Source organism: Lissotriton helveticus, chromosome 3_1, assembly GCF_964261635.1.
Source record: "Lissotriton helveticus chromosome 3_1, aLisHel1.1, whole genome shotgun sequence".
Lineage (NCBI taxonomy): Eukaryota > Metazoa > Chordata > Amphibia > Caudata > Salamandridae > Lissotriton > Lissotriton helveticus.
The window spans coordinates 279,472,955-279,493,766 of record NC_136061.1 but is presented as its reverse complement, the minus strand read 5'-3'; the positions used below and the strand labels follow the sequence as shown (position 1 = coordinate 279,493,766).

General features: G+C 47.9%; 1 protein-coding gene across 3 annotated transcripts in view; it reads right to left on the bottom strand.

The window, feature by feature from the left end:
* The window catches only part of BCAS3 (BCAS3 microtubule associated cell migration factor), a 4,343,716-nt gene that overhangs the window by 3,326,691 nt on the left and 996,213 nt on the right, over positions 1-20,812 (bottom strand). For all 3 annotated transcript variants that reach the window (XM_078679810.1, XM_078679809.1, XM_078679811.1), the window contains exon 11: positions 169-252. In XM_078679810.1, coding sequence (XP_078535936.1) covers positions 169-252 — 84 coding nt within the window. The remainder of the gene's footprint in view (positions 1-168; positions 253-20,812) is intronic.

The window sequence follows — 20,812 nt, the reverse complement described above, 5'->3', positions numbered from 1 at the left end:
ATACAGTAAAGCACTTCTGGAGAGTAGCTGTAATTGCATTTGAGGTATTTGCTCTCCTAAGAGTCATTTGAACACAACCTCAGATTTGTTCCCCCATTTTGACTACCAAGGTAAAACAAACATTTTAGCACTGCGTTGTTCTTGCTATGAATTGGAAAATGTACTCACTTTTGCAGCACTAATGACAGTGGCAGTGTAAGACTGAATGTTGTCTCCACAAGCTCCCCCGTGGGACTGGTGACACCGGATGAGCTGCAAAAAGAGACAGGGGCTCACATCTGTTAAAAGATATATCCCTAACAACCATTGGCACGATTTGCATTCATTGTATATTTAGCTATAAATGCCCACAAGCGCCCATCCGCATGCATCTGTTAAACACAAGTGGCACCCTCTAGTCAAATCAATCCTTTAGAATCGAATGAGTGGGAGGCTGCCAAAACTGTTACATTTTTACTGTCGGTAATCAGATATAAGAAAACCCCTCATTTAGAATTCATAATTAATGTTAGACTGGAATCACTTCTACAAATACATTCAAATAAATAGAATCCCATGTTTAACAAGGACAGTTAATTGAAAACATTATATGCTTGATGTTTGTCAAGGTGCCATTTGAAATCGCAGATGACCAGGAGTACAAGAGGCAATACGGTCTCCTCTAGAACGGACTATTGGTATATAAAAACAATTCAGTTAATGCCAGAAAGTGATAGAGTGACATATTGGCGAAGCTGGAAAGATCTATGGTTGTGAGGGCATTGTGCTCAAGGGTTAGTAGGCATGTCAACAAACAATCACCAGCTAGAAGTTACTTGAACTGATAAAGTTTCTGTTCAACAAATGCTCTTCCCAAATTCACCATTAGCTTATATGGTTCCTGGCAAGGATTTCACAAGAGGAGGGTATAATGTTCATAGTGATGGCAAATATGCAAACCATAGTCTGATGTTAATATTAAAACAATGATCTGTCTTCAGGATCGACCTCTGGACTGGTATTTTAATTTGTGTAGCTCTCACTGGATATTTCTTCGTTTTCCATGTGCAAGGAAATTGCCTTTCCACTTAAGGCAGTAGCCGTAATGACCACTCACTGGACTTAAATGAGAAATACATTGCTAATGGCTCCATCTTTACTACAAAGGGGTTTAAGTACAGGTAAAACATCCTACGGAATTGTTTTCAGGTGACTGGAGCTAATTTTAGATTCCTAAGATCCACGTGGATCCAAAAAGGTAAAAAAAAACACGAATTGTCTGGAGGCAACAAGTTGGTTTCTTAATGAAGATTGTGTGCAGTGCTGAGGAATGGACTGCAAAATTACATTTATTAGGTTAGTTCACTTGCATCACAATCATCTCCAGTATTTCTGGGAGTCCTTTGTTAGGAGGGATACAATGGAGAGGGATTCAATTGCATTCTTTTAGGATTGAGCAGAACCACTGCCCATTTGTCTTAATTTGTCATCAAGTACTCTTAAAACACTGTCAGAGATAAGTAAGCAGAAGAGAATGCCCACATTAGCCAGAAAATATTCAGATGAAAAAACCAGCATTCTGTTTCCAAATGACAAGAGAGACTGACAATCAGATTTGGGTATGGTCAATGTTTGTTAAGGTTGCCCTTCTGATCAAGTCAGAGGGCTACATGAAGCCTTTCCTGAACTTGCTTGAGCAGCCTCAATGCACCATTCCTCAGCCTCAAAGATTTAAATTGAAGAGTCGTCAAAGGCATCACATAGCAAAATATCGGCATAGTCTCAAGAAAAGGAATGGGCGATTGGGCTACGTTCCAATCTGACCGCCCAACCTGTGGGATTATAAGCAACACCCACCTCCAATGGAGAGATTTGACACCCGAAGTTTCCTGTGCCTTTTGGGTACTGTGAATTTAGAGGAGTTTATATGGATTAATTATTTTGTGTTTGGTGACAATTGCATGTGCCTATGTTTCTAGATGTTTACAAACAAGAAGACTTGAGATACCAAGCCTTTGTGTTCATTTTAGGGTTAGACCCAGATATTGTCCTGATGAAGGATGTGTAATATTTATCTTCTGGGCTAATACTCATTGGAAATTATCATTATTGTTTTTCAACTTTATTTAGAAATGTTAAGGATTGTGGATTGGGATCAATAATATGCCAACGTTGGATTTTATACTGTGCAAGTGTGATGAGGAATGTGAGATGTTGTTTCCTGGGTCCTATGCATTAGATGTTTTGTTAAAAAAGCTGTTGCTGAAAACTGTCATAATAAAATTAAATAAAATGTCAGCTCTGCAAACAAATATATTTTATTATTGGATACAATTATTACAAATATTTTCTAATTAACGGTTAATAATAAAATACATATATATATATATATATATATTTTTTCTTCCAATTAGTACGTATGTCACAAAATACAATTTAACATCTTCGAGTAATTGATATGGGTTAGTGGATTTTTTTTTGTTGGTTAGGTCAATTGTATCCTGTGTGCTGCCCAAAAAAAAACATAATTGTTGGGGCAGCCTCTTTTTTTTGTGACACTGCCATAAAGGCCAAGTCTATCAGTAGATTGATATACCCCCTATATACTTTGGTGATGATGCTGAGGCTGTTGTAACAGAAGGAGAAAACTGCAACTACAACACATGGAGGGAGATAAAAAGGGCCGATTTATGCAAGAAATTCTCATAGAGCCCATCTCCAACCCAGGATGAGCCTAGTACCAGAACTGGCATCTGCCGCACCAAGGACTGCTTGCAGCACTTGTGCACTGGCAAGACATCAGGTTAAGGAATTCAAATAAGGAGGACACTCAGATTAAAGCTCACTCTCGATTGAATATGTACCTAGTCTAAGCAGCTCCCTAAGCATTTCCTTCACATATAGATCCTACTAATGCAGTGCTTTTCAGCGTACATCTGGATTGTTTCAAGGCCCACCAGTTGCAGAACAGCTATCCAGTGTATTGCCCTTAATGCACAGTGGTTAATTTTCTCATTATTACTGCTTTGCTTTGGCATTTCTGAATGCAAATGCTTTTTCGGAGATCTCTGAATTACAAGTTAGCCCTATATAAATCAGCTAAACCAACACACTTGGGTTTTCGCTTTTTATATGCCAGGGGTTTTTGGCTCCAGAAAAGCAAAACCTTCTCTATTTCAATGACATTCATTATTGGAAGTAGACTCATGATGTGGAAGAGCCATATCGTGGTGTTCTTTATCCAAAACAACACTTTTCCCAGCCCAACCAATCAATTAATCATCAAACTCATTACTTCTTCAATACAATTTATTGGTTATAAATTCATTCATAAGTACACAAATCTAATATTTCTTCAAAATATCACAAAAGATACACACTATATTACAACAAAATCAATCTCAACATCAACATATTAAAACTTATCAAGTGCATGCCTACCCTCAAAGAGGGCTTCCCAGCGCTGCCCTGCTACTGACTGTAAAATCTCACTAAAGACACAAGACTATTCCGCGAACAGCCAGGTCTTCAACTGCTTTCTAAAACAGAAATGGTTGGAAATTTTCTAAAGAAATGTACGAAGATTTTCCACTGGTTCTATTGCTCAAAAAGAGCGACCTCCTTTCCCGGCACATTCAAAGCGAGGTACTGCCGTCAGCAGATCTCAGAGCCTTTGTTGAACTATAGGGCAGAAGCAAGGACGAGAGTAGGTACGCCCAGCTAATTCATAATCCGGCGAGCCACGCACAATGCCTTAAAGTGAATGTCTTTCTCTATCGGAAGTCAATGCAATTTGCAGAGTAGCTGCGAGGCATAGCAAAATTTAGGCAGATGGAACAGTAATTTCCCTGCCTCATTTTGGAAAATCTGCATTCTATTTTTCATATGCCTCATGGCACCCAAATGTTGGATATTGCAATAATCTTGACGAGAGGTGATTAAAGCCTGAATGACCATCCAACTCACCTGGGGACGAAAGAGGCCAATGATAGTTTTAAGACTTTCAAGAATGCCAAAACAAATAGAGGATAGCTCTTTGATCCATGGCTCGAAAGATAACGAATCGTCCAGCAGAACACCACCCACATGTTTAACAGAGGCATTGGGCTTAGGGGGAAACCCTAACACACTCAGCCACCTCTGCTCCCCTTATTATAGCAGATTTTTCCCAAAGAGAAGAAACTCTGTTTTGTTGACATTCTACTTCAGGAAGTTGGCATGCATCCAGTCAGCAACAGGAATCAGTTCCTAAAGTTGGCAGCGCAAGCTGCAGAATCCCAAATCAGTGATAAAATGAGATGGGTATCGTCTACATAGGATACCAGTGAGATCCTGAAAGATTTTACCCCGTCAGCCAAATATTTTACATAAATATAAAAAAGGGTGGGACAGAGGGCTGAGCCTTCTGGAACTCCATGCTCTAAAGTTAACATGGTAGATGCGAATCCAAGAGATATCACTTTAAGGGATCGATTTTTTAAGAAAGAGGCAAGCCTAGCTCGAGCCTTGTCCCAAGCGCCAAACTCGTGTAGATGCCACAGGAGCACTTCGTGGGGCACAGTGTCAAAGGTTGCGCTTAAATCCAGTAAAATAAGCATCATGGACCCTCCCGAAAGCAGTTAATTGCAAGGCCTCTATCACTTTGAGAGGGGCAGATTCCGTACTATAGTCCAGTCTAAAACCAATTTGCGCGAGGTGAAGCAGCTGATGATACTCTAAGAAGTCCACCAGCAAACTATTCACATGTTTCTCCACCACTTTAGCCAGAAAACTAATGAGGTGAAATCAGAAATTATACTATATTGGCAATTTCCCTCTCATTTCACTGAAGCTTTGTGGCCCCCTGATTTCCCCCGACCTTTATCCGAGGGTGGCCCAGCCAAGAATCTAGGCATTTGGTTTGGAGCCGACCTTAGGTTTACGGAGCATATTAAGAGACTCATGGGCGTCTGATTCGGGACTCTCAAGTCCTTAGGCAGGTTCTTTCCATTGCTCCCTCAGCCGGCCAAGGAGATGGTCGCTCGGGCTCTCATCTTATCCCGCCTGGATTATGCTAATGCGCTCTTTCTTGGCATCCCAGCAATACCTGGTTAATAAGCTTCAACTTATCCAGAATGCCGCGGCCAGACTCCTTGGCATTTCTAAGAGAACCAGTATAAGATCATAAATGTGCACTCTCCACTGGCTGCCGGTGACCCAGAGGGTACAGTTTAAGGCTCTTGCCCTAGCACACAGAGCCCTACACGACTCCGGCCCCTCCTATATCAGGAAAAGAGTGGCCTTCTACATTCCCCGATGATCCCTAAGGTCGGCTGCCCATCGACTGATGGTAACAACTCATTTCCGTCGAGCCAGGTTGGGCGGCCAGTCCCTTTCGGTTAAAGTATCCATCCTCTGGAATGCCCTCCCTATAGCGCTGCGCCACATTCAGGACTTAAGAGGCTTCAAGAAGCTTCTCAAAACTCACCTTTTTAAGCAGGCCTACTAATTCACTTTTCTCGCCATCTGTCTGATTCCGTTTCGTGCCAGGATACTCAAGGGTAGTCGTGCGCGTTATAAATCACCATATAACATAACAAATGGCAGGAGAGAAAATAGGCAATAGTTATCCAAGAGGGCAGAGTCAAGCGTAAGTTTCTTTAAAAGTGGAATAACTGTGGCATGTTTCCATGCAGTGGACACCACAGCAGGTGACAAAGAAAAACTGGCCAAACTTAAAACGACGGGGATAAGAATTTCCTCGACTTTAAGCATCAGTTCTGCTATCAGCGGGTCATCGGGATAACCTGACTTTACATTGCGCATAAGGGCTTTAAGAGAGATGTCGTCAAGCAATTAAAACTCCACCAATCCGACCCCAGGTATCATATTCTCGGTGTCTGAGCTAAGACCTCCAACACAGGACGTGAAGTTGAGTATACATACAATTGACTTGTTCAATAAAATTATCCACAAGCCTATCAGAAGCTTCAGAGAGGCGTGCTTTGGCAGCAGGTATGAACAACCTCTGAATAATAACACATTTCTTTAGAAGTATTGCTGCTATTCTAGAATGTATCCACATAAATGTCTGTGCGGGCCTTTTTAACTAACCTATGGTGGATTTTAATGGCCAACATATCATTGTTTTTAGCAATGGCATTGCTCTACGTGCGTTCAAGGACCTTGTAACACTTTTTTCCTCAATCAGTTTAGCATTGAACTAGGAGGCAAAACATCCATTTTTCTGCCTGCTAGTTCGCAAGGGAACCAGATCAATTGCAGATGTTAACCAGGAGGTTGTCGCTTGTACAGCAGACTCAATATTACAGTTATAATTAGGAGCAGATTCCTGTAACAGATTGCAGTAGCACTTGAGATCTAATAAACCCAACACACATTCAGCGTTTCAATGGGTGCTGGGGGGAGAAGAGTTGGGCTCTATTCTTTCACGCAAGGGACCAGAATAACCGGACCACAGATAAAAACAACATTCAGAGAGAAGCACAGAGAGAGTGGAGGACTGAGCCCCATGGCATGGCACTATGCATCAAAAGGTCTGTTACTCTAAGAAAGGCTACTAGGTTCTAATGGATGGTGCACTCTCGTGTCTGGTGTAAAGGAAGGCTTGCTCTTAGAAAGGACTTTAGCTTCTGGTTGAAACATCATTCCCTGGAATGAGTAGCGTGCGTCAGGCCCGTAGAAGTTGGCAGACTTAAGGGGAAAACATTTATTCGACTAACACGTTTGCACTGCCAAGGGGTACCTGCACTGATCTGTGAGCCCAGATAGAGTAAGATCTATATGGGAGGGTTTGTAGGCACTGTTATCTCAATAATGGGCGAGGTTTAAGGTAATTCAGAACCAGTGCCCATTTCCAAGTCCCTACACAGAACTATCTACGCTTCAGCCACTAGATAAAGTTGTACATCTTCTGAGAGACTGGATCACCTATACTGTGCAAAGTAGCAGGTAAACAATCAAGAATGCTGTTGCAATAGTAGCAACTGAGCAGAAGATCCAGACTAGATGATCTTTTCTTATATAGGATAGGCAGTAGCAACTGACTAAGCAGGTCAGTTGCTACAAGGGTCTATGCCATGCAAGATTTTAAACCAGTCTGTTAAAACAAAGTACCCAAACTGGAAAGCAGACACAAAGGTATTGGGGAAAGAAGCGCAAAAGACAATAAAAAAGGTAGGTGTGTAAGGAAAGCTCTATGGTGAAAAGAAAATGCAGAGGGTAGGTGTGGAAGGCAAGCTCTGCAATAGGGAATGCTAAATGCAAGAGTAGCAGGATCCAGTTCTCGCAGATTGTCAACACCATAAGAACTATTTAACAAAGGCAAGAGAATGGATTGTGCCGGCGTACCATGAACCTCACTCCTGCAAGTTATGTTATGCTGGACATATTTATCTAATTAATGCTCTTCATTGTTGTGGCCTCAGAGATGGTCTAAAGAAAGCTGTGGCTACAATTCTGAGAAGCAGTTTTAGGTCCAGGGAATATTAATGAGCCAGGAAGGAGAACAAAGAAAAAGTTGCTTACCTTTGGTAACGCTGTTTCAGATAGATACTCTTCAGCAGTATACCTGCACACCAGCATGTGAAGTCATACAGCTCTGCACCAGCATCATTCCGCTCAGGAAGCGAGGTGCAAAGTCGCAAAAAGGCGCCACCCATGCTCGCTAACATTAGCTGCTTTCAAGAATGTTTACAGAACGTGGAGGTTGGGAGGGTAGGTGAGGAATCTGTGGTTAGATAGAGTATCTATGAAAGAAAGAGTCATACCTTCTGATTACTTACCAATGCAGTACTTTTCAGGTGGTGGGTCTGTGAACTGACTAAAACTAAAATGTCCTGCAGGACCGAGCAGGAAAAATGGCTATCTCAACGGACCTGTCTATCTAGGCAGTTGTGCTTTGTGAACTTAATGAGTGCAGCCCAAGCAGCAGCCTGACAAAAATCCAGAAAAGGCAACCAACGTGCCAGTGCAGTAGTGGCAACCTTGGCTCTACTGAAATGGGCCCGCTAACATTCCAGGGGCTGTTTACTGGCCAACGCATGACAGATTGTAAAGCAGAGCATGATCCACCGAGTGATGGTCCTCTTCTGTACTGCCTTGCCCCTCTTCCCTCCAGAAAATCGCACAGAGTTTATCGCCCACATGATATTCTCTGGTACGATTGATATAAAATCCAAGTGCTCTTTTAGGAGTCTCTCCTCTAGGGGTCAGTTGGAGCAAAGAATGTCAGCAGAGCGATATTTTGCCCGACGTGAAACAGGGTCACCGCTTTAGGGAGGAAGGAGGCCCATGTTCTCAGGACTAGTTTGTCTGGGCAAAACAGTGTGTATGGTGGGTTGATAGAGAGAGCTTGTAGCTCACTCACCCACCACACCGATGTAATGGGATCAAGCAAGACAATACTGAGGCTCAGGAGCCATTGGGAACAGCAATGAGGCGTTTGAAAAGAAGTATACAGGGAAACTGAGGACCAAATTAATTTCCTAATGAGGAGTAATGAACTGAGACGCTGGAAACATATGTTGTAAACCTTTCAAGACACGCATCAATTCTGGAGACTGAAAAATAGATGCCGACAAGTACCCTTTAACTGTGCTAAAAGGAGGCCTTGCTTGGCTAACTATAACCCAAAGAACAACACTTCGGGCAGAGCGTCACGAAGTGGGTCACTCTGATAGTCAATAAACCAACAGCAGAAGAGGGCGTGGCTTGGAGGCCGATGGAGCTGGCTGCGTGAGTGCCGAGCTCCGCATCGATCCCCACAAAAATCCTGATATATGGCAGTTCTCTGGGTAGCCTGAAGACACCGAGCGTAATAGGGGAGGTGCGGACCTGACCTGGCACCTGCCCGACAACAAATAAGCTGTGGGCTGAGAGTTTTGAGCAGTTTCTCGGCCTGGGATTGTTGGCGGTGAAGGACCCTAAAATGGCGGCGGCGCTGATGAGGGGCGATCAAGCCTAACACTGAGACTGCAGGGAATCGCCCGTTGGGGGGAGCAGGACGCGGCTGGGTCCGGTGCGCTGGTGCAACAAGGGACGTGCTGACGGGCTGCGGCCTAGAAGCTGTGGCGGGGGCGGAGGAGAGACGAAAAGCGGAGGCCCATGATGTGAGGACTGCCGGGGCCAGTCGGATGGTTTGGAATGGGGGGAGCCCCCAATATCAGGGAGACTCGCGTCCGGCCCCGAAGGCTGAGAAATAAATAGGGGAGGGGCACGGAGGACCACGGAGAGGGGCAGGTGGCGAGTGCCCAGGTCTAGGAACCGGTGGCGTCGGGAGCGGACTTGATTGGGCGAGGCTCTGAGTTGCCCTGGAGGAGAGGGCGCTGATGCCAGCATTTCACCCCGTGGTAGTGTCGGGGAGCAGGAAGAGCGGTCCTTGAACTGGAACGGCAGGAAGGGCACGTAGTGAGAGGAGCCGGAGGTAGTGGAGTGGCAGTATATTGACTTCCTGCGGGGGTCTGAATCGTAGCTCCTCTGCTCTTGCTTGGGCTTGTTCGTGGGAGGGCAGGACACTGTTGATTGAGGCCGGGAAGCGATTGGCCTGGTTCTGCTCCGAACCTGAGCTATTGAAGGAGACTGATGCCCTGTACGTGGGGGCATCTGTGTTAGTGGGGGGGAGTTCTCCTGGCGAGCAGGACGCCTGGGCTAGTCTGTGGGGACTTGGCCGTTGCTAATCCTTTGGGAGTTCGGAGCACCGTGGCAAACCTACTTGCACCTGACCACAACCCGGAGGTCCAGAGCATGGGGAAACCGAAGGGTAAACAAGGGGGAGGACCCCAACCGCCGGACAGTGAAATGCGGTCCCAAGCTGAATTGGATGAAGCGGGAACATCTCAGGATCCTAGGATGCAACAGCAGTTTGACCGTATACTGGCGGCGATTGCGGACTCGCACACGGCCCTGCAGCAAGACACTGCATGGGTAGCGACGGGGCTGGGTCTCCTGAGAGCGGACCACTCTAAGCTTGTGGATAGAGTGAAACAGGTGGAGGTAACACTGCAGGAGGTGGCGCTGACCCAAACTGTATTGGAAAACAAAATGACCGACGCGCTGGAACGCATACAAGCATTGGAGAAACGTGCGGAGGATGCCAAAAGTCGGAATAGGCGTAATAATATTCGCGTGGTGGGCCTGCCTGAGAAAGTGGAGGGGGCGGACATGGTGCGCTATCTGGAAAACTGGCTGAGCACGGTAGTGGCGGCGGAGGGTTTGTCACCCTTCTACACATTGTAGCGTGCGCACAGAATACCAGCTAAACTGCCGCAGCCGGGGCGTCCCCCCCGCCCAGTGGTGGCTTGGCTCCTGCATTATAGGGACAGGGACTTCTTGCTCCAGAAAGCGCGAACGGAGGGGCCTTATCAAGTCGAAAATAGTTAAGTGACTATTTTTCCGGATTATACACTGGAGATCCAGCGCAGCCGAGCGTCCTTCCTGGCAGATGAGAGAGCTGAGATCGGAGGGTCCTTCAGTACTCGTCGTTATTACCCACGAAGTTGAAAATAATGTTGGATGGTGGCACTCATTTCCATAATACCCCGGAAGACGCATGGGCGTGGTTAGAAACCTATGGGGCTGGGACAGACTGAAAGGACGGGTGCCTTCGGGAGTCCTTGGGGGGCCTTCCCCAGCGCCAGTCACAGCGCCTTCGACGCAAGCGGCAGGACATGCAGAAGCCGTCGCAGTCACAGACTGAGTTAGAAAGAAAGGAAGTGCTGTATGCGGTGACGGCGTTGTCAGGTGAACCAGTATTGCAGTCGCCGGGAAGTGCAGACTCTGAGAAAGACAAAGCACAGTCGGACACTGAGGCCTCGGAGGCAGAGAGTGTTCAGATGCCGCAGGTCACTGCGGCCACAGCGGATGGACTCTTGGATGAGTGATGGTCTGATCTACTGTAAACTGTGGTGGGAAATGTGGGTTGAACGGTGGAGGCTTGCCCATATGCTCTGCATCAGTTGAGAAATGTTTTCGTGGGATGGCCTGTGGAGTCCTTTGGGAGGCCACACCGGGATGGGAAAGCACCTTTGTATGCAATAGCTTGCTGATATGTGCTATGGTGCATGGGTGAGAGAAGTTAGCTGTGTTTCATTGGGGGATTGAGGCGGGGTTACCATTTGAATGTAAGTGGTCACCCGTTGGCGCTGCCCCCCCCACTGCCCATAAGGCATTCCTGCAGTGACTACCGGTGGGCTTAGGTGTGTGTTACATGTTGGAATGGTTTGGATGGGGACTAGCAGCTTCGTTCTAGGACCTGTTCTTGATGGGGCGGGGGGAGGGGGAGTTCGGGGAATGGTTGGGGCATGGGGTTCACCGGTGTGTTTGGCTTTGCACAGGGAGGGGAGAGACGGTTGATTTATGGCGATGGGGGCAGTGCCTGATTTGCGTTGTATCACTTGGAATGTACGGGGACTACATACGATGACAAGGTGCCACAAGGTTCATGCGTACTTGGTTAGGAGAGGTATACATATAGCATTGCTCCAAGAAACGCACCTCACTAAACCAGAGGGACTAGCATTGCAACGTAGATGGAGGGGGCAGATTTTTAGTACCTCGTATTCGGCGTTTGCGAGGGGGGCATTGATCTTGATTAGGGCGGGGGTCCCCTTTCAGGAGACTAAGCAAACAATAGACTCTGAGGGAAGATTTGCAGCGAATGAAGGTCGTTTGTATGGCAGGGAGGTAACGTTATGTAGTATTTATGCACCGAATGTCGACCAGGCGCGCTTCCTGGATCGGATGTCTGGCACATTGGCACATTACTTGGCAGGCCCGATACTGTTGGGAGGGGATTTTAATTCAATAGCGGATACCTCCCGGGACAGGTCACATTCCCCCTTGCCAGACTCCCCGGTTCACAGATTGTCCATATATAGGCTGGATTGGCAAACTAGATGGAATTTGGTGGATGTGTGGAGGACACATCATCCGCAGGACCGGGATTATTCCTATTTCTCGGCGCTGCACAAACTCCATGTTCGACTGGATGCGATATTATGCTCCAGGACGCTAGTGTCTGCCATAGCCCACTCTGAGTACCTTGCTAGAACACTGCCTGACCACAACCCGTTGTTCGTTACCATGCACTGGACGAGGGAAAGGTCTGACATTCCTACTTGGAGATTGCGCCCCGAAACGTTAGACGACCCGGTGTTCCGGAGAGAAGTGGGAAAGGGATAAAGCATTATTTTAATGAAAATGCAGGAACAGCACTTTACTTTTACTTTACTTCTACCAGGGCAGTTGAGTGGGATGCTTTTAAAGTGGTGGTAAGGGGACTATGCATTAGTAAGTATGCTGGAGTGCGAAAAGTCCTACTGCAGGATGTGGAAAGAGCAGAACATAGATTAAGAGCAACGGAACAAGCACGACCTGAACAGCCGGAAGTACAAAAAGAAGTGGTGGAAGCTATGGAAGCAGTGGCCATGGAGGTAGAGAGATTGCGATGTTTTGATTATAGAATATATGTTGAGAGGACCCATGGGGAAGGGGATAAAGCAGGTACGCTGTTGGCGTGGCTGGCTAGTCCGGCTCTGAGGGGCTCCCCGATCGTGGCACTGAAGATGGGCGACGGTGACACGGTATACACACAGAGGGAGATTATGACTCGATTCCAGGATATTATGAGACGCTGTATGAGAGTAAGTTGGTGGCTGGAGAGGTGGATATAGAGTCTTTCTTGGAGAGCGTGCCACTCCCGCAGCTGGAGGAGGAACAGGTGAAGCAGTTAGGCCGAGATATCACGATCGAAGAAATTAGGAGTGCAGTTAAACATATGGCACGTATTAAGACCCCAGGGGTGGACGTATTGCCGGTAGAATTTTACTCGCAGTATATAGACTTGCTGGCGCCAAAACTGCTGGAGGTCTATGGAGAAGCGAGAGAATTGGGCCAACTCCCGATGACGATGAGAGAGGGACTCATTATCCCAATACTGAAGCCTGGGCGGGAAGGTACAGATAAAGCAGCTTATCGCCCATTGTCAATGTTGTCCACGGATTAGAAGATCCTAAGTCGGATCCTAGCTTCGCGCCTGCTGCAGGATATGACCAGTTTAGTTCATGAGGATCAAGCTGGGTTTATCCCAATTAAAAATACCTCCACAAATATAAGGAGATTGGTGAGGATTTTGGGGGAGGCCCACGTTGATTCACCCATGGCCACGATTCTATCGGTGGACATAGAAAAGGCTTTTGATAGTTTAGAATGGCCATACCTCTATAAAACGATGGGGTGTTTTGGGCTGGGGGAAGCATTTGTGGGATGGACAACAGTGCTGTATACATCTGCAGTGGCTGGTGTAAAGGTGGGGGCGATGATTTCGCACCGCTACGCAGTGGCTCATGGGACACGGCAGGGTTGTCCACTCTCTCCACTATTATTCGCTTTGGCTATAGAACCTTTGGCAGCGCGAGCACGGCTGGGACAATGGTACGAGGGCCGGGCATTCAGGGGGGAACAACAATGCATTTCGCTATATGCGGATGATTTGTTGATGTTTCTGGCGAATGCGGAGGGTGCACTAGCGGGGGCGGCACGGTTGCTTTCAGACTTTGGCGGCATTTCCGGGTTAAAGGTAAATTAGGCTAAGACATGTTTATTTCCAGTACAACCGGGGAGAGCAGCACCTGCGATACCGCTGGCCATACGTTGGGAGCCGTCTTGCTTAGCATAACTTGGTGTGCATATTTACAATGAGGCAAATGCTATCCTGGAAGGAAACATAGGGAGATGTGTACGAGCGCTGAAAGGTAGCATGGCATTTTGGGGTACCCTGCCGTGATCAGTGATGGGGAGGATAGCCCTGCTGAAAATGGTGGCACTTCCTAGGTTGCTGTACTTGTTTAGAACATTACCAGTGTGGATACCGTGCTTGCTGTTTAATCTATTGGGGTCCATGGTTGTGGGGTTCCTCTGGGGGACTGGGAGGCGCAGAGTGGCACAAAAAACACTGTTGAGACACAAGGCGGAGGGCGGGCTCGCGGTTCCTGACCTGGAACTTTACTATATAGCGGAATGTCGGAGGGATGGTCGGAAGCAAAAGCGAGGAGGCCGTATGGGGTCAATATTGCGAGTTTCTATTGGTTTTCACTAATAACTATAGGGCAAACAGTAAGGATTAAGTAATAGACGGGGTGGCGTGGTAGACTCTCCTAGGGTGGTAAGCCTCTCTTCAGGGTATTTGGAAAACCTATTACAGGTTTTCTTGATGGTCTTCAGGGTGCATGGAAAACCTATTACGGGTTTTTTTGAGGGTCTTCTTGGTGTTTAGAAACCTATCGCGGGTTTCTGGTGTCCTTGCCCGGATCCAGGAGGCACCTCAAACAAAACAGAGTGGCGTCAGAGTCTACCCTTGTTGAATAACAGGGGATAACGTCACCATAACGACGTGCGTAATACAAAGAGATTCGTGGGGTAGGAAATTCACGTGCAAAAATAAAGGAGCTTTATGCTAGGCTGTTTTGGTTAAGGCAAGGCGTATAGCGCAATAGGTGAAGAGGTTTGGGCGGAGGCCATGTATGGCGGTATTTATCAAGGGGAGGTACCAAACTTGCAGCAGGTTGACCATCACAGATTTCCCCCTTCCCCGTTCGGCTTCTCCCTACCAGCTGTGGTCTCCCACCCCTTCCCTAAGCCCTTTTCCCGACACGTACCGTGACAGCTACAACTCTCCTGAGTTGTGGCGGCTCGTGCGTCCTCCGGGCTCCACCAGTCTTCGCTCCAGGTCTTCGGTTCCTCGTCTTCGGTTTCGTCTACTTCGGCGTCATTCCTTGGCGGTTCTGGGGTCCTCCGGCAATCCTCTTCCGGTCTCTCCGTAGTCGCCTCCAATGGTGTCTCTCCTTCCTTTTTCAGTCGTGGCTGCTCCTCTATCGCGAGTCCCGATTGGTCGCGGGCATCCGACCCACCTCCCGAGGAAAAAGGTGCTTCTGGGTTATTTTTAGTAAGCTGTGGGAGGGGGGAAGAGTCGCTTATTAGCGGTGCAGGTCCAGTAATGGCGTGATGGTAGGGAATCCATGTTGTCTTTGGGAACTTTATGTGTAAGAGTGTGGATGGGGGAGGGGTCGCCCTCACACGGCACAACTACAGGTCCTTACACAGGTGGTTGCAAATGAGTTTAGGGGTCCTGAGAACTTGAGGGGTAGAGGGATACCAAGGCATATCCTATCCATCATATTGCAGCAGCGGTTGGACCTTAGGGATCTCTCCTTGGAGGAGAAAACACTGAGGTTATGCTGGAATCAGAGTCAGCGCAGAGCAGGTGTCCTACACCCATAGGCCCCTGTAATTCCACTGGAGATGGTTACAGCATTACCCCATGGTGAAGACTGGACGTCATTGTTGGAGTGGGAACAGGTAGGGATCCAGGTACTTGGGGACTTATATGAGGACGGAGCTTTATTGCCCTATCAGACATTGCAAAAGCGATACGATCTCCCTAGGGGAGGATTCCTGGTGCACGCCGCTCTGATGCGGGCACTGCAGAAACATTGGAAGGGGGGATTGGCAGAGCCTACAACAACGATGGCATGTCAGTATGTGGTGATGGCTGCAGGAACATTTAAAGCAGTTACATGCCTATACACGAGAATGCTGAATGAGGGACTAACTCCACTGGATACAGTAAGACTAGAATGGGAAGCAGGCATTGGAAAGTCCATACCGGAAACTGTATGGGGACATATTCTGCGCAGGGCGTGGAAAAGCACCTGGAACACACGATTTCAGCTGGTGCATTTTTTCATAATACACAGAGCATATTTGACGCCTGGTAAGATCATGAAATATTTTAACATTGATAATGCGGTTTGTCCTAGATGTACTAGCGTGGGAGTGGAAATAGAGCACATGTTGTGGGAGTGCCCGAGCTTGGGGGGGTTATTTGGGTGAAGTGGGTGATCTCTTGAATTTAGTTACAGAGCACCAGTTAGACTTTGACTTTGACCATGTGCATATTACATTGGTTCCCACATACCTCCAAGACAAAGGTGACCAGCAAATTTGTAGATATGGGGTTGGTGCTGGCAAAAAGAGAAATAACAACGCATTAGAAATCTAGGGAGGGTCCCAGCAGTAAGAGGTGGAGGGCCGAACTGAATAAATGAGCTGTTGCTGAGGGTGCTATTCAGTTTCGGCAGGCAAGACGCTTGAATAACGAGAAAGCGTTAGATGTGGCACGTGCTTGGGAGGGACTAGTTCAATCCCTGACCGACCAACAGTCAGGGGACGCCCGGGATTAGAATGGTCCAGCACAGAGAGGCCACTGTAGCACCCAATGGGAGAATCCTGATTTCCAGTCAACCCATCCAATGCATTATATATTTGCAGATACATGGAACACACCGGTAAAAGGGGGGACGGGGGGAAGGAAGGGGGGGAGTGGGAAGGGAGGGGGGCAGTCGTTGGGGTTAGAATAGTTTATAGGTGGGACTGTTTAGTTTGAATCTGAGCAGGAGGTACATTGCAACTGTGTGCAGAATGATTAGTCCACATTATTGTGAATGCAACGAGGATCCGGTAAATGACAAATTAGTTGGTATAGTATGTGGATCTATTGGTTACCATAGAGGGGTTTGGATGGGTAATTGTTGGAATGCACAGTAGATTACCTGAATTTTGCGATGTAAAACAATAAAATATGTTTAAAAAAAACTAAACCAACAGCAGGCTTGTATCAATTTTGTTGAAGGAGGCCTGTCTGCCAAGATGACATTGACAACTTCCAAAGCAGTTAACCACCGCTGCTCAGTCTCCAAGCATGGAGGGGGAGAATGCGCAGGCTGGAATGCAGGACCCTGCCCTGCTCATGCAACAGAAGATCCTCCAAAAGCGGCAGCATGGTCAGACGACAGATGTTCATGCCCAGGAGTTCCAGATACCACGCTCTCCTTGTCTAGTCCAGAGCCACTAGCATCACTTGAGTTCGGTCGTTCCTGATCTTCTTCAGATCTCTGGGCAAGAGATGTATGAGCGGGAAGGTTTACTGGGATCCCGAATTCCACTCTAGATGAAACGTAACACTGAGCGTGAGAGACACCTTGAAAACTTCAACAAGCAAAAGTGCTGACATTGTGTGTTCTCATCTGTGACAAAAAAATCAAATCAAGGTTTTCCCCATTCACATAACAGACATTGAACCACCTCTGAGTGTAACTTGCATTCGTGATCTGCTAAGTGACAGCCGCTGAGTTTATCCACCCCGGAGTTTACAGATCACCCCAGATGGTGTACACCACAAAAATATCCTAATGTTCTAGCGACTTCCAGAGGCACAATGCCACCAAGTACAAGGTCCACGAACAAACCCCGCCCAGCTTGTTGCAGTGCCACATGGTCGTGGAGTTGTCAGTGAGCGCTAGTAGCAGCCTCATTCTGATGAATGGAAGGCTGCCATCACCAAGCTCCAGAAGGTTGATGTGGAGCCGTGTATCCTCTGGAGAACAGATGCCTCTGATGCCCAGATGGCCTCCCCAACCCAGAAGCAATGCATCAGTCAACACTGTGTGCTCTGGGTGAGGTAAGGAGAAGGGTCTGCCGCTGACCCAATCATGGTCTAGCAGCCAACACTGCAGATCGTTTGCAGTCTTCTCCAAAATGTAGACTTAATTGGAGAGGAACCCTGCATGCATTGGGACTTCAGATGTCACTGCAGAGCAGCATATGCCACCTGGAGTGCTTGACCAACAGAATGCAGAAGGCCTTCATTCATAATAAACTCACACTTATCCTCACTCAGACCCGGAACAGAGGCTGCAACATTGGTCTTGGACTGTTTGTTCCAAGAGGAAGGCACGAAACAGCACCACGTCCAGAATGGCTTCAATGAAGGGGAAAGTCTGTGAAAGAATCAAGTGTGACGTTGACACATTGATAGTAAAGTTACTTACCTTTGGTAACTGGTAGAGAATCTATCTAGAAGCAGATTCCTTACCTTAAAATTATTCATAGGCATCAGACTGGACCCAGAAAATGTTTTGAGCAGTAGCCATGCGCATGAGTACGTGGCGTAGATAGGCTTTGCGTGGGGTTTTAGAGGAGCCACCCCAACACACTGGCGTCAGTTAGTTTTTGCGACTTTCCACCCCAGGATGGCAAAGCCACAAAGAAAACGGACCACTGGTGTGGAAAGCTAGGGATCTGAAAGGTGAAATCCCTGACCGCAGAAATCTGTTTGCAGAGTGGGGAGGATAGGTGGGCCGGTAAGTAATCTGCAGCTAGATAGAGTCACTACCAGATAAGGGGTTACCAAACATAAGTAACTTGTCAATCTGATAAAGACTTCTAGATAACCAAGCAATAACTCCATGGAGGTAGGTCTGCAAAACAATTTCACACCAAGAAGTCCTGCAGGACCATACAGACAGGCACCCGTCCCGACGGACTAGAGTGTCTAGGCAGTAGTATTTTGTGAACGTGTGCAAGTAAACCCATGTTGCTGCCTGGCAGATATCCAGGACCGTACTGAGCATGCCAACGCAGTCATCGCACCCTTGGCTCTGGAGTAATGAGCATGCCAACCCTCTAGGGGTTGCCTCTTGGCCAGTGCATAGCAGATTTTAATGCAGAACACGATCTATTGGGAGATGGTCCGCTTCTTCACAGCCTTTCCCTCCTTTGCTCCAACATACCCCATGAAGAGTTAGTCAGTCACTCAGAGTGAAAAAAGTTAGGCAGAATGATGGACTGGCCTACATGAAAGGGAGTGACAACTTTCGTAAGTTCATAGAACCAGCATGTCTGGGCAGATGTCCAGGTATGGATGCTTGGAGGACAAAGTCTGAAGCTCACTGACACTCCGGGCAGATCTTATTGCCACCAGGAGGCGATGGTGAACAGCTATAACCAAGGCTGTCCCCACTGATGATAGAGACCTTGCACCATCTTTGGATGGAGATGCCGTGTGTGAACCGCTAGGTATCTTTGGCTGGGTTCGCCAGTCCTGACGTTCGGAGAGCCCGCCAGGTGTTGAACCACAAGGGAAATGCCCTGCTGTTCCAGCCATGTCCAGGGTCTCTTGACACATGTTTTACGACCCCACCCTGTTGAAGTACCACTTGACAGTGGTGCTGTCCTTGAACACCTGCGCTAGCCTTCATTTGATGTATGGTAGAAAGGCATTTCGCCCAAAGCTCCAGAAGGTTGATGTGGAGTCTGGATGTTGCAGGCCTCTGATCGCCACGTCTCCCAGATGGCCGCCCCATCCCAGGAGTGACATCTTTCACTACTGTCAGATCTGGTTGGGGAAGGGAGAGGGGTCTACTGCTGACCCAACAGAGGTTCGTAAATTTTCACGGGATATCTTGCACATGCCTCTCTGAGATCTGGACGACATATGAGAGATTGTCCCTGATACTGCGCTCCTTGGAACTTCAGGTCCCACTGCAGAGTCGGCATATGTCAGCAGGCATGTGTCACAGGCAGTATGCAGAAGGCCATGAGATCCAGCAGCCTCAGGGTCAGACTAAATGAATTCCAGGATAAAGGCTGAAATATCGTGTTCATAGCCCGAATATCCTGGACTCGCCATTCGGAAGGATTGACCCAAAACTGCAAGTGTCCGGAACAGCTCCGATGAAAGGGAGCATCTGAGATAGAGTCAGGTTTGACTTTGGCACGTTGATAGTGAACCCCAGTGAATGCAGGAGGCCCGCTGTAGTCTGGAGGTGGCAGACGACAGCCTGGGGCGAGCCGGCCTTTAAAAGCCAGTTGTCGAGATAGGAAAAGACTGGCACCCCTGATCTCTGCAGATGAGCTGCAAACACCTCCATCACCTTTATGAACAACCATGGGGCACTGGTGAAGCCAAAAGGGAAAACAGCGAACTAAAGTGCTTGTGGCCCTCTGTGTACCGCAGGTAATGCCTGTGGGCAGGCAGGACGGAAATGCGGAAATATGCAATCTGCAAGCCCAAAGGTACAAACCAGCCTCCCGGGTCCAGGGCAGAAAGGGGTAGGGGCGGTGGACTGGCCCGACAGCTGACTTCCCAACCCACAAGGTCTGTGGGTACCGTGTCCTCCGTCACGCAGAGGCAATGAAGCTTGCGAGTCGCAGTGCCGGAGCAAGTACAAATACTGCTGGAAGCCCCTTCTATGGCCACGAAAGGAGCTAAAGGAGGATTGGGGGTGAGAAGGGGCCATGGAAAGGCCCATGGACCCAGCTGTAGCCCTGCTGTCCTTAAAGCGTTCCAGCGCTGAATCTGCCTTGTCCGCGAAAGAGACAGGAACCATCGAAGGGCATGTCATAAGCGACGCTTGAACATCCCCAGAAAAGCCAGTCATCCTCAACTAGGTGTGGTGCCTGCCATAAAGCCACGGTCGATGAAGCGTGGTGGTGTCCAGTCCACAACGAATGGTGAACTTGGTTGCATGTCTTCCGCCAGCAATAGCTTTGGAGAGGATGGCCCGGCATCCTCCGGGACCATCGCAGCCCTGCCCAACCATGCCTCACAGAGCGTAGGAGTAGCAGCCCAAAAGGCATGAGGTGTTTACCGACCGCAGGGCCAGGCTGGTGTAAGAAAACATCTTCTTCCCTAAGGTGTCCAGCCTCTTGAATTCCCAATCCTTGCAGAAGGGAAAGCACCGTTAGAGGTGGAGGCTTGGACCGCCAATTCTACGGGGTAGGATGCTGAATGAGGGTGTTGGGGTCACCTGGAAAGGGGTGGTGGCAGCAGGCAATCATCCTGTTCACAGGATCAACCATGCTGGAGTTAGACCAGGTCCCAAAAAAGACTTCAGTAAGGGCTTCATTAAAGGGGAGAAGCAGTTCTGAGGGGGACATTCCTGGCTGAAGCACCTCCATCAAGACGTTAGTCTTGTCTGCCACAAAGAGCAGGCTA